The 15,162-nt window shown below is 42.0% G+C and overlaps 1 protein-coding gene across 1 annotated transcript in view; it reads left to right on the top strand.

Annotated features, from left to right (window-relative positions):
- Positions 1 to 3,357: 3,357 nt before the first annotated feature.
- LOC122538505 (bestrophin-3) overlaps positions 3,358 to 15,162 on the top strand; it is a 28,770-nt gene continuing 16,965 nt past the window's right edge. The window contains exons 1-4 of the mRNA XM_043672648.1: positions 3,358 to 3,419; positions 5,367 to 5,477; positions 7,639 to 7,810; positions 11,040 to 11,169. Of these exons, the coding sequence (XP_043528583.1) occupies positions 3,358 to 3,419; positions 5,367 to 5,477; positions 7,639 to 7,810; positions 11,040 to 11,169 (475 nt within the window). The remainder of the gene's footprint in view (positions 3,420 to 5,366; positions 5,478 to 7,638; positions 7,811 to 11,039; positions 11,170 to 15,162) is intronic.

Raw genomic sequence — 15,162 nt, forward strand, 5'->3', positions numbered from 1 at the left:
ATCCAAAATGGAAAACTTGTTGCTGTTCTTGACAACGAAACGCGTCTTTAGTCGAGTTCTTTCCGTTTGTGATTAAATTTAAGAACGCAAAAATATACATAAAATATCCATAATACGGTATTTGCTGTTACTCTTAATTTTCAGCTGAATTTACAGAAAAACAATCTCTTCCCGTCGTTTGAGGATTTTCACGCGTTTATGCAAAATACATAAAATATCCAAATCATTATTTTCAATAAACGAAACACTTTCTTCAGTTTACAATAACCTTCTCCCCAAATAAAAACTAAAAATTACACGTTATTAATCATAACGAGTAAAACAGACCTTCAGGCGAGTACGTTACAAAATATGTACGTTATAAATATACGCATAAAAAATTCGCAATCCACTTATGACAGGAAAAATGAAATGGAATTTGTCGCACGTACCATTAATAATCGTTCGAAAACAGAAGACGAAAAAGTGACGAACCGTTTGATCGGTAGAAAAAATAAATAGGGTATCTCTTTTTATGAGAGAAAAATTGATTGGAGGTGAAATACACCTGGGAATTCGCGGGTATGGTGAAAGGAACTGAGAGCGAGAGAAATAAAGAGAAAAGGGCAAGGCGAGGGCTCGTACGCTTTCTACGTAAGTGTATAAACGCGAGCGTGGACGGCGCGACGAGTACGGCTTCCACGGCTTCCACCACGACAAACCAACGTCGATCGCCTTACTCCCGCCGATCGTTTTACTCCTGCCACTTCGCCAAAATACTTGGCAGCCTGCTAGATGACCTGCCGTTCGCGCGTACTTCGAGTAAAACATCTCGTTATTATGATTCGCCTCTTCGCATCCCTTAATCGTTATCCCAGAGAACGTGTGTCTATCCGAATCTGTAACGCGTTGCAGATATCTTTCATTCCGTTTTGAACGCCTTGGAAGAACAAGCTCTAATTTGACATTGATAAGATGCGAATTTTCTTCGCGTGATAAGTAGAATCATTCAAAAAATATCCCCAAGATATGCAAAGTATATCTTGAGGAAGGAAGAAAGAAAATCTCGGAGAGAAAAGAAGAACGGTAGTATATATAAAATTTATTGAACGTAAATTCCCTAGAAAAAGCGCGAAACATCGTGATGTTTTTCACGCGAAGATCGTGCAGAAGCATGCGGAAGGTATGCAAAACGTTGAGCGCGAGCTGATAAAACGGAGGCACGGAAACGCCAGGTGTTTAAAATGGATTTACGAGATCGCGGTGAGTCGAGTTTTCCGCGAACGGTGGCAAAGAACCGATGCAGAAATGACAAATATTTCATTAGAGCGATGAAACACGGCTCCGGCCGATATCTGAGGCAATTATATTAAAATGGATAAATAGAATATTAATTAGCGGACTATCAATCGACTAAATATTAAATGCAACGGGCCGACCGAGATGAATAGCCCCGATTGATTTATCGAATTCACCGGCGAAAGACAATTTATAGATACATACTCACATCCCGGTTCGGCTCGATTGATCGACAATACCGAAAGAGATATCCCTCGCCGATTCTATTTCAACGATCGGCGACGAAAACGCTTTGAAGGACCAGTTAATTAATGCGTTTAACATATGCCAAACCCGTTATCCCAACATTCAACGACCGCCCGAATAAATAGGCCGATTTGCGAAATCATGCCAGCGTGGATTCGTCACTCGCCATCGCGCTAGCAATACGTATCGCGTTCCATAATTATATCCAAATTGGTGCCGAGTGAAACGAAGATTGAACTGCAAACATCGTTTCCTTCTCCAACGCGTTGATCCCATCGTTATTGCCAGACAATTGTCTCGCAATCGTGAAATTAAATCAAAATCGAATTCAGGAACATGAGAACACTTGCCATCTCGTTCGACTCGATTTATTCCCTGGATTTCCATTGTTTGAAACTGAAGGGACTTGAACTTGAATTTTTGCAAGGCAATTTTTGTTCTTTATGGTAATCGGTAGATTGCGAATGTCTGTGAAAATACATGAAAATATATCTGTTTCACTCTTGAATTAATACAACATACAGTTTCTTTACTTTGGATATTTTATATATTTTTCTTTTCTTTTTTATTTTATTTTTTTTTTTTTTTTTTTTGTGTGCTTCATATGGAAAAACCCCAATTTGCAAATATAAGTACTCTCGGAAAGGAACATTCATGGTTAAAATTATTCAAATCATAAAATTCTTATTCAATTTTGGTTCAATTCTTATTCAATATAGAGCGCACCGTGGATTGGATACGCTTGCTGTAGCTTGTCCGCCATTAACTTCTCGCTTTGAACGGGTCGAGCTTTACGACTCGTTTCTTCGCTACCATCTTTATCCTTCTCTCGAATCTCTCTCCGTCCGACAGGAGATTCAAATTTATCGCCACGGATATTTACGAGGCGTCGTTTTCGACATCCGTGTTAACTGTTTCTGAGTTCTAATGGACAGTATGATACCAAAGAAGAAGAAAAGTGTGAAATATTCTTTGGAAAGATTGAGCTCATCTTTCCGAGGCTAATCGTTTCGACAAACTTACGGATATTTCGAAATTGCTTGTGATACTGTTGGATAATTATGTTTCACGACGACTGGCGCCAGCTTCTTCATCACGTGGACCTATTATTCGACGTATAGGAAATTATGCGAGTCGTACAAACACAAAAACATCTTCAGCGGTAGATTCTTCTTTTCGCGATATTTATATCTGACGGAATGGATCGCTGGACAAAGATCTCTGTGATTCGTCGTACATATTCAGGTAAATTGCCACCGGCCGGTGACGCAATATGCAAAACATCGTCTTCGACTAAGTATGCAGTGCCATCGGATCGTCCGCTTAATTATACTCATCCTCGTGCATCATTACGTATCATTTCATAAATCAATCGTTCTATCGACGAATCTTCTTGAAGTTCGCGCGAACCTTGATCGACACAGGTTCATGCCTGGTTCACATGCCTTCCGTCCGTGAACACGTCACGAACGACTTACGTGTGTCGGTCTCGCGATCGGCGAACGATTTGCAAAAAAAAACTAATTTATCTAATTGTCTCGTGACTCTGCAGAATCTATCCGAGTGAAACGAATTCGCACGATAGAGCGCGCGGGTTCGTTAAATCACAACAATGAAAACGTTTGCGCAATAATCGTTTTCGCAGCGAGACGATTGAAAAACAACTTAACAACTGCGTTATCGCATCTTCGTCGAGAATCATCGGACTCTTTAATGATTGTGTTTATTGGCTTCTACAGGTCGTTAACGGCGCGTCTAGCTATTCGCGTATGAAATACACCGGTGTTTCATATTGCTGATAAAACTCGTGAGTACCATCTTGGATGATGGACTATGCGCGATCAATCGATCACGACGATCAATGACAACGACGATCATTTGGTTCACATGCCGACGTAATGGCTCGCGAACGTGCGCGTAAGTTCAGAGAAACGTCGCGTAACGCGTGCAACGCCACGGCACTTACACACGCGAGTGTTTCACGGGCGTGCGGTCGCGGATCGCATGAATGGCGTGAGACAATGCTTTTCCGCCATGACCTACTGACACACAAATAAAGAAATAACTCGATATTCATAGATTCGCACGTTCATTCTCATCTGAGGAACAGATGATGCTTCCGGCGCGAGAAGTTGCATAACGCGACTTTTGCCGAAAGTTCGTCGCGACTCTCCATAAAGATCGTTGAGAAACGAGAAAAGCAGAAAAGAGCCATCGATCGTGATTTCACGGCGCCGTCGTTAATATAGTTTATGAAGTAGTTTCGAAACTTCTGAGTCTGAGTCTGTCTGTGAGAAACATCGGAATTCGACGTATTCGAACTTGCTGGAATATAAAATGTACCGCTATACTTTCACTCGTTTCCACCGAGGATTATTTCTTTTTTTTTTCTTTTTTTTTATTTCTCCTACGGGATTTCTGAAAAGATTAATTCAGGCCTCTTCGCGAGAAAGCGCGAGGAATTTTATCTGGCGAGGCAAATGAGTTGTTTGAATCTTCAACACGATCGCTACGATCGATGACTCGGCGAGTATAAGAAGCGTACCAGCTTTAGATCTCGGTAGAAAAAGCAGTTCCTGAAACTCTTCTTGCGTACGACTCGTCGATTAGAAAACCACGATCGAATGCTACCGCGTGTTACGGTCTTGTGAGTACACTGGGATAAAGTACTTTCAATGCACCGGATATCCGAGATGGTTTTGCATAGCTCTCTTTCTCCAAAAGCGTTTCAATACTAGTAAACTATCCTTTGTGAATTATATCTACGTGTAAATTATATAAATAGAATTCATATACATAATTCGTACAATTCCCTATTATAATTTGTTGACACCAGGAGGCATTTGACACTCGACTATGGTCGACACTGTTTACTCATAACTTACGGCCAAACAACAGAAACGACCGTCGACAAAACCATGGCTTTTCACTTTGGCCTCGTTCGCGCCACGTTTCGTCGTGCTATCCTACAGTTGCGGGATTTGAATTTAAAGTCATTGTCGCTTCGCGACTGGTATTGACGAAACCTTCGGTACCGCCGTCCTTCGATCATTTCAACGTGCCTGCAGCAATTACATCTCTCGGCGACATCGATCAATCAGTGAAATTCGCGAATAACAATGAATCCAGAAGCGTGCACTTGCAACGCGAAGCACTGGGATTACATTCGCGCCGAGTGTTTCGACACACGAGAAATATTGCGAATTCAACGTGCTTTCGTAGCTCGTAAAATCCGCTCTAACCCTGACACACATTCAAGCACGATAATTTCCGAATACCGTGTGTCCATCGTCGATCGACCCCTATGTCGTTATTGTCGACACGATCGCGCCGCTACGACGTTCCATTCCGCGCTATCTAATTTCTAAGTAAGCAGAATGCCAGCTATCGAAAGCGCTGTTCACGACGGGCGCGTTTCTTCATCATCATAATCGCTGACACTGCCAAAAAGGAAACGCATTTCGTTTCGTTTCTGTACGTACGCTGTGTTTTCCACCGAAACGAGTAACATTCTACGCTCCATTCGCAAAACGCTGCATCATCGGAATTATCAATCGTGGATTAACGTCGACACGAATCTTTGAACCTTTTGCACACGAGTTAAAGAGCGAGATTACGTTGGTATATGAGACGTAAAATAAGAGTGCTGGTAAAAGAGGAACACACATGCATGTGTCTACTCGTAAATCCGCGTGGATAAATCTATCGAACAGTGAGAATACAACAAGTCATTAACAATATATGTTAATACGATTATTACTTGATTATCTCTTGCCGATTATATAAGATAATAATAAGCTTAATTCCATCAGAGTGTATTTTCCTTCTTTTTTTTTTCACAGATGGCGAGGCTCCGTTTACAAGCTAATCTGGCGGGAACTGTTGGCCTATCTGTTCGTCTACTACCTCATCAATTTTACATATCGATACGGGCTGAACGAGCAGCAGCGGGTGTGAGTACATGAATACGTTCATTTGAATATCTTTCCGCGGTGAAATTTCCTTGGCGAGCCGAAGGTTGACGCCTCAACCGGTCGCGAATAACATCGCGGCGATAACGCAGGCGTATCTCCTTGAAATTAAGACGCAGCGTTAAAATCAAGGAACGAAATCTCTCTCTCTCTCTCTCTCTGTTTCCTTCGTAAAAAAGTCTACCGTAAAGTTTTTTTTACAAACGGTAACGACATCTTCGAAAGTGGAATGAAAATAATTCGACACGGAGTGTTTTTATCTGAAGAAAAACCGGAGTACGCGACACGCGTGTGTCAACAGCAAACTTTGCATCGTGAAACCAACGCAAAACCGACCTTGGTCGTGCGACGAAGCCTACCACGCAACGATTCAGACTACATTTCGCCGATTAAAATCGAAAAAAGTTTCGTCACAGCCCCATTTTATCGATATTAACACCTGCGCTGGCGCCTTCAGTTAACACGTCTCATCTTTCATTTCCTTTTTATTATCGCATAGACGATAATTTCTCATTCGTAGATTCTCTCTTGAACAACGCATTACAATGACAACAATAAATGCGGGATAAAGAGAAGCGGTTGTTAATCACAGGAATAAATGTAAATTTCGATCAATTTAAAGAGACGTTATTTACGTAGAATCGTTATCGCGTAGAAGTGATTATGCATCTAAACGTGATAGACGCAGAGTTTATGCATCTTCAAACTTCTACGATCATCACTGTAGAAGTAGAACCTAAACAAAATTTGTTTCATCTACTATATATTATAATATACTTACTCTACCACGTTATATATAGATACGTTATATATAGATGTTATATATTTTTGTATGTTATACGCATTGCGCGTATATTTCTGCTCCCAATTTTTCATAAATGCATAAAATCCGCATCGTGGTCGTAATGACTCGCTGTGAAAAATGTCAGAAAACGCACCCATAAAGGAAGACGTTTATCGTTTCTGTTACAGATATACGTGCATTGAGCGTAGTTAAATCGCGGTATCGTAAATAAAATTGGTTTTTCCTATGAGGCACGCGTTCTCTACCATGTGTCGCGGAATGCGCCGAGGACTCGTTTGGGCCCCGTATTAAAAAACGCATAAAAACGTAACCTGTTATTTACACTGGGATAAAAGGGACGAGCGAAGAAGAGACACGATGAACGGGGCTGGATGTTAAAACGGGCCCTCCTTTGAGCCGCTTCGATTCGCATGGTCTAAATTTAGAATCGTCGGGCCGGTTCGTAGATAGTTTAGGGCCCAACCGACCCAACAATGGCAGCAAGAACCCGCCAAATCGAAATGAAGATTTATACGTGTATTTCGAAAGATTCGCGGCGATAAATTCTCACGTTTTTTCAATGGAATTTTTAACAATCGAATTTTTCACTCCTGACTGCGTGTTTCAATTTGTCCAAGCATTCGACATTCGAGTCCGGAAAAAAAAAAAAAAAGAAAAAAGAAATCTAAAAATGACTTTTCATAAGCACTTCTAAACGTCTCATTTTTTAGTTTTCCGTAGCTTCGCAATACATCTTCATTCTATTATCTAGGAGCAAATAGAACTTGGGATCAAGTGATAACCAAAGCAACGAGCGAAATCTAAAAGTGCGTTAACCCCTTGCAATGCTCTAATTGCAATCTAAACTCTTCGAATCTACGACACTCATGCAGAAACAGGACACAGATTCGGACTTACAGGCATCGAACACGAGAAAAGAGAATAGTAACATCGAACTTCTTTGATTACGTCATGTGTTTGAAACAGTACGAACCGCTAACAAATTTTCGCGGACAGTCGTGAAATCTTGATGGAAATTCCCATTTAGCAAAAATTACCGGTGCATGAGACCGGTAGTGGTATCTCGTTGAGTGACGGTATCACCTCAACCTTGCTCCACTTGCAGGCGAGGCGACATAAGAATTCCACCAAGCACGCTACTGAACAAATATTTAACCGTACACGCGCATAATTTGCGAACATTCGATTCGTCTCGCGATACGCGTTTCGTTAATTGTTTGAACAGGTTGTACAGTTTCCGACGAAACTGTTCGCTCAAAAGGAAAGAATACACGCGGAAGATGAGGCGTGAACAATGGTTTGCGTTCAATAAGGATCCGTCACTTTTCTCTGTTGCAGAATCTTTGAAAAGATCAGATACTATTTTGGGAACTCTAGCGACTCAATACCAATGTCGTTTGTGCTGGGATTCTACGTGAGTCTGGTCGTGAAGCGATGGTGGGAACAATATAAGTTACTACCCTGGCCGGACAACTTGGCTCTCTTTATCAGCGCAGCCATTCCTGGTAACGTAAGTATAGAGATGACAGAAACGTTTCGATGAATTCACGTTTTCGAGTTGAGTCGCGAAACAACAGGTAATACTGACGGAAGACGGAATTCCCGATAGTTCAAGTCCGACGGGGGGGAGGGGGAGGCGATAAACATCTCACGGATAACAGCACGGTCGCTGCGTTTGTCTCATTACGCTAATGAATTGCCGTGACACGTTTCGGTGTCGTCAACCCAAGTAGGTGCCAGTTCTTGGAGTCACGCCACGCCCTGAAGTGAAAAAAATGCGAGGAGCGATCATTCTATAATTGGCAAGCGAGCGAATCTTCTTTGTTTTTCTTGCGTTGGCCTAACGGACAGCCAGGGATGATAGACGCGGTTCCTCGAGATTTGCGCGACCTTTCGCGCGAGATTCCAACTTCCGACACGCGATACGCATTGCACTTCCCTGCAGAAAAAATTGTCGCTCCTCTGATCATTTCATCTACACCGATAACGAAAGTTTATTTCTCTATGAATAAACGGTATTTACGTACTTTCGATCGTTCTAAAATGCTTAATTCTTCAGAGGTTTCTAACTGTCGCTATTAAACGCCTCTTGTTTAAAAACTGAGACAATGTCGAGACTTTGAAAGCTGGAAGCGATTAGTCCGACAAAGTCGAAGACGATCTTCGAATTTGTCGACGATCGTCCAGCTGCGTGGTCAATGACACAACGTCGAAGTGAAAGTGCGACGCACATATCGTAGTGTAAGAAAGAAGAACGAACCTACGCGTTGTCCACACCTCGTGTACAAGAGAGTTGCGCTCGTCCTCGTTACTCTCCGCAAAGATCTTACTATCCAGCTGGAAACGCATACCATACTGCAAAGAAGAGGCTAGAAGTTTCCCGTGGCTGTATTAATAGAACGAGTGAAACCAAACGATTTAATAACTTCCTTGTGCAACGATATTCTCTTTTGTACTCCCGTTCAATCTCTCCTGGAGAACATTCATACTTTGTTACATTGAAGTTTCCAACCTCGACGACGAAGCAATTACCTGTGTAAGCTCTGTGTAATCGTGGTTTGATCAACGTAACATGTATCGCAGCTCGCGATTTTCGCGTCACACATGATTACACACGGAGAGTTGGAGAGTGAGCAGTGGCAACTGCATAGAACTGCAGTTGAATTTCTGTAGGCAGTCAACGAACAAGGTCTCGAGGTGCGGAACGGGACTATAGTTTTCCACGTACGTAGAAGACAGCCGCGTATCTGTAGTCACGTAACGCAAAGTATCAGATTTGTGAATGAGCAGCGTCGGGTGGGTAGCACGAGCTTCTGGACTGTGCCTTTCATTGAAATCTAATTGGAATTCAGGCCCCGAGGCGAGAAGGATGGCTCGACTCCCACCTTCTCCCCCGTGAAGGAGGATCCTTTTCAAGCTGCCAAGTCGTGCATTTTTACACGCGCGACGTTAAGTCGCGGCATTCCGAGGAAGAAGAAACGTCTACCTTTTGAAACCAGGGGAGAGAAAAGGATCCGATTGTTCGTTACAGAAACACGAACCGCCACCAAGTCGGCGAGACCCTTGGCGAGAGCTACCTACGATCTTGTACATCTTCCATTCCCGCTTATACGCGTAGAGATACAGATTGCAGCTGATTATTGAAAGCGAAAAGAAAAAAAGAAAGAGCTCGTTTAGAATTTAGAAATCGAGTTAACCTTTGAAACGGATTGTTGAATGAGTTTCAAATGCCTAGAGTGATTGACAGTGTAGCTTCGGGCAAAAAATACCAGACACCCGTAACAAAGATGAAACTAATTAATCTATAACTGTAACTCGAAAGAAAAAAAAAAAGGGGGGAGACTCCCGTGTAACCTCATTCTTTCGCATTTCCGAATAGACGGCGAGAGAAGCCTTTGAAAACGAGAACAACGAAAAAAAGAAATGAATTTTTTAATCGCAAGACAAACCTGTCTGCAGTTAACGTGCCGGTCATTCATATTTCGTAATTAGCATAAAGCTCGAGAAAGCGTAATTCAATCGCCGACAAGTGCAAACGAACGGATGCGTTGAAATGTTCGCGGAACATGCCACGTACGAGTTTAATTAATCAGGAATAAATCGCGTTTCCTGGGACTTTCAATAGATGGGATGGCTCGGTTCGCGGCCAACAACTTTCTTCCTTCAGATATCGCGATACGAGATCGTTCTGAATCAACGCGTGGCCTCCTGTCCACGTGTTATTAGCCGGTCGAAAAATTTTAGAATCGACAAACTTTCTTCTCCCTCTTGCATGCATTATACCGAGCGAACGAGACGTGCCTCGATCCACAAAACGCTTCGTCTGAATCTCGCCGTGTTCCACATACGTAACGATACGACCGATCGATCAGCCGTTCAATTAACGATTACCGACACGATTACCAGCCACGCGATTGCCAACGGTGATTGTGGTTAGCAAGCGAGAGCAACCGATCGTTCTTCCACCGGCGCTGTTTCGTTTCATGAAAACGCATTTACAAGCAGACGGATTTTACCGTGCGTGGAAATTTCTCGATCTAGGAACCGTTGGCTGCGGTTTCCGAGTAAATTGACATTCCAGCAAGCGTGCGTGATCGTTTACCGCGATGGCCGTTGATTACAAAACGATAGCGACCGATTACAAAATGCGCGCCCGTCTTCGGTCAGAAGCGAAAGGAAAGAATAGAGACGGTAGGCGCCACCGGATGGGTTTTTCTCCGATTAATATTGGAATCGGCACGAAACCAGCGGCAATTCGCGATCACCGGCCAAGAGAACGAGGGGAAAGTGTGTACAAGACACGGGAAACGTGTCCGGCATTCGTGCGGCTTCGGAAACGAATTTTTGAAACGAACACGTACCGATGATATCGATTTCCTTCAATTCTTCCTGCTAATTTGCTTAATCTGCGCCTTAAAATATTTCATTGTAATGGACATGAAATACCGTTCGATGGCCTTGGTAGACATAGTGACGCAAAAAAACCCTGTCTATTCTATTACTTTAGCAGCTTTGGTGAATTTGTACTTAATAAGAAACAGTAACTACGCATTTTAAATTTCAAAAACAACATATTGAACAACACTTGAAGAATTACATGCTACGTTTCTGCGACCATTAACAAAGAGATTATCGTCGAAGTATGCGTTCATGAATATTTGGAGTTTCGTGCGTCGTAAACGTTACACGATCGAAGGTAGTGCTCGCGGTAATAATTTTAAAATATTTTCACATTGCAGGACGAGAGAGGCAGACTGATGAGGAGGAACATCGTAAGATATGCAGTGCTTGCGTACGTCATTACGCTTCAGAGGATTTCATTGCGCGTTAAGAGACGATTTCCGACACTTCAGCACATCGTAGACGTTGGTCAGTGAGTTAGTCGTTTATATTACTTGAACCGCTTTATTTTCTTTTATCCAACCAGAGGAAAAAAAACGCTCTCGTTTCAATGCACGCTGTTTACGAAACCAAACGTAATATGCGTATATCCATTTTCTATTGCAGTACGTAAAAAGTTAATATGTAATAGCTTGACCGATATCTACAACTTGTGTTCAAGCTTGACTTTCAAAAATATTTATTGCATTATATTGTTACCTACTATACATTTTACAGTCACGTACTGAAACATTACGTAAGAATTGTTTCTGAATCGTTGATCCTCTCTGTTATTTATCGTTAAGAGTTAATAAAAATAATTGCACGTTAAATAAATACGAGCTCGAAAATTTTACCGAGATCGATGACTGATAATTTTCGATTAACCAAACGGATTGATCAATAATAATACGGTTGAAGGACGAAGAGTTCAGTGCGAAATGTAATTCGGTTGCTTCCATGTCGATTATTGCTCCCTCAAGGACGCAAAGCCAATTAACAAACATGCCTGTTCCACACATTAAACATCTGTTATGGTAACAAGGACGATTTAACGACAAATATACGCGAATCCATTCCAAAATGAGAGAGCCGTCAAGATTTTTGGCATTCCCCGAGGAATTACAAGTAGTTCCTAATAAGTGATTTGTATGCACCGATTGTATGATAAGCGACGTTGTACTTGCACGGTGGGACTGTTATTTATGTAATCGAAATTGAGCCATGTGTCACGCACAATCTTCGAACGATTGCCTGACCATCTGTAACTGTGTATCTCTGATAGGAACGTTATCTATACACATGTTTCGGTTAACACACTTTGCATTTCGACATTTTCTTTCCTTTCTTGCTTGAAAAAAACCCTGAAGAAATGCGCAAATCGCATTTACAATCAGTCCTTGTCAATAAAAAGAGAGAAAGTAAAACGTGGAACATTGGAGGAGCGGTTCGAAAACTCTGATAGCCATGCAACATGAATCGACGAATTAAACAACTTACCGTTATTGTTGATCGCGTCCGCCATTTTCTGCTTTCCTCTTGTCAAGATGTCAATTCCAGAGACAAATGGTTACGTTGAGCACATTTCGTCTGGATCACGTTTGCTGTCCACTGAAACAACGTTTAGACATTTCCTTCTATTATCAACATTTCTGTAACTCAAAAAAATTGAAAAAACAATTTGTTGTCTGAAGTATTGTGTATGTCAAACTGAGTAGACTACCTCATGGATAGACCCAAAGAATGCAGTAGAACATCTTTCGTAGTAATACGTGACATTACTCGCAAGTATCGTAAATTGTGTTTGAAGTAGCTACTACTCGGAATATTATCGTTTTAAGATGAGCATTATTTCACAGAAATGTCAAATGCATTAAGAAACATGTCACGCGTTACAAAACACTACACTGTCTTCCTACTTGTTTACATGCGATTTGATTCCAATTACTAATCAACTAATAAACCACGAGTTATCAGTTATCACATACTCTTTGAATACACACCTGGAGAGAACAAATCGCAGAAGATGCAGGTATATTCCTTTTTGTATATTCCTATTGTACGAACGAGGAAACATCGTGACGAAATGCAAAACAATTCACACAGCGGCAGCTCACTCCGTCAGTCAATTCGCCATATTTGTTTAATACCGGTAAAAGAAGCGCGCGCAGCTGAAGCTCAGATTGTTATGGCGCTATTTTCAAAATCTATATATGACACGTCAAACTTGATTGTAACATTTAAATTTGAATCTAGATTTGAATATCTGAATTTGAATGGAAAGTATAACTTGAAATGCATAACCTAAATGTTACTGTTGCTATATACATAGAACGTTCTCAGAGATTGAAAAAAAAATCGCGTCCAACAATTTCCACAATTATGCTTACGGTATCTTCAAGTAATAAGAAAGAAGTTGTTTCTCAGGATGCAAAAGAAAGACTTGAATCGTCGTGGTTTTTATTAGTCGGCGGCGGCGAGGATGTGCATGTCGACTAGAAATAGCACGCATTTTTCAGGCACTGGTTCCGCGAATCTTCCATGAACATGAGCGTGCCATCGGCTCCTCGCGGCCAGAGAAATAAGTGACGAGTACGACAGCAAGAAACGATCCTTCCTTGGAACTATCTCCGCGGACACGTGAACATGTTAGCATCACGCACATCAGTGTCGCGAAAGAAACGTGCCGACGCTTGGTCGGTGCCATGGCAAAAGAAGCTCGCAAAGACGATCCAAATCCGTTCTGCGGCAACACTGGAAACCAGCTTGTCTCGCTAACAAAACGTTGCAGATCATCGCGTGAGATCTCCATTAATAATTCATGCAACGAGAATACAACGCATTCCCCGAGCTTTAAGAAAAAAGAAGGAATAATATTTCAAGTGGCTGCGAACATTGCTTCAAATGCAAGACGTTGAACGCGCTGACTAGTAACCCCCCAGACGTAATTGTGATTTTAGGATGATTTTACGTCCTTTCGAAAGATGACAGCGACATTTATGGTCGCGTAAATGAAACATGGTACCTAGCCATGATCTTGAAACAGGAGGAAGTTGAAGGTTGATCGAGCCGTTCGATCATTCACTGACTATGCTGTTTCTCATTAGTTTGTTATTATATTATTGTTACAGTTCTAATTCTGCCAAAGAAACAGCACGTTCTGAAATTCTTTTTTAAATTTTTATCTATAGGTAAGTGTAAATAATACACTAACTAAAAGTAAATAGTAACATGGAGTGCTAAGGAGGTCATTTTTAAACAGCTACTTACGCGTAAAATAGTAAATATTACACTTGTTTGTGCTATTTATAACATTTGGTCGTGCTCTTTACGGAAACAAATCGAAAAAAAAATCGACTACGTTCCTTGGCAATTGCAATGAGTATGCCGTACGTAACAGTACGAAAGCGTGCGCATAGCAGATTTTAGAGCGCTTAAATTGCAAACGATCCTATTTACTAGTCGGATCGCAACGTAACCGTTATAGTCGTTCACTTTTACAGTAGTTTGCGAAAAACACACACAAATCACTGCTAACACGGAATAGATGCTGAGTGATCCTTATAAGTCATTTGTTTAGATTACGATTAAAATATTGTTTTTAAAAATTGCTGACGAATGTAAGCATCCAGGTAGGCATAAGCAATTATTAAAGAGAAAAATATCGCGAAAAATATCGTTGTCGCTCGGTCAGCATCGGCCTAGCGACAGGCACGAGGAAGAGAAAGAGAAAGAAAGAAAAAGACGGTATTAAAGTTAACAGGGCGTTTCAACCAATTCCACGAGGATCGCGATCTGGAAATTACGATGCTACCCACCGGCACGAAAAAATCTCAAGAGCTGGTGTAAATCGAACGACCGGACTCGCGCCGCTAGGCAATTTTCACGTGCGTCCGGGTAATTTTCAAGAAGCGAGCTGAGATCGCTTAGAAACGCGGAGCGCCGGCGCCAGTTCCTCATCCTTTTCCTTTTCCTTCATGGCGAGATGCTCGTTTTGCTCGCGGTACGTGCCGACCGGACCAGCGTCATGTAGTTTACCATCTATTCCCGGAGTCCAGTCGAGCCGACGTTACAACAGGCTCCTTCTAACTACCTGCTTCGTCGTTGTCGTTTTTTCTTTCCTCCATGCGCCGATCTCTCTCTCCTTCCTCTTCGTGCACGTATAAAAAATAACCCTCCAATAATTACAGTTCATCTCGAACGTCGATACTGTGTCATTTGATAAGATAATCACCGACTGTCTTTGGCTTCCTTGACAGGTCTCTGTCGACCGCCTGTCTCACGAGTCTTCGTTCTCCTGACGATTTCTTGGACGAACGTTGCGACCTCCCATCGCTGCCACTGATTTTCACCGTTCACCGTGGCGCCTCTCGAGTTCTCCGACGCGTTCCTCAACACGTTCTCGAACCTTCTTCGATTTATCGTACGTCATTAGTCACCGACACACTAGTTCCCTAGATACCTGCTTATAACCTATTAATT

This window comes from Frieseomelitta varia, unplaced genomic scaffold, assembly GCF_011392965.1.
Source record: "Frieseomelitta varia isolate USP_RPSP 00005682 unplaced genomic scaffold, Fvar_1.2 scaffold_165, whole genome shotgun sequence".
In the NCBI taxonomy this organism is placed as follows: domain Eukaryota; kingdom Metazoa; phylum Arthropoda; class Insecta; order Hymenoptera; family Apidae; genus Frieseomelitta; species Frieseomelitta varia.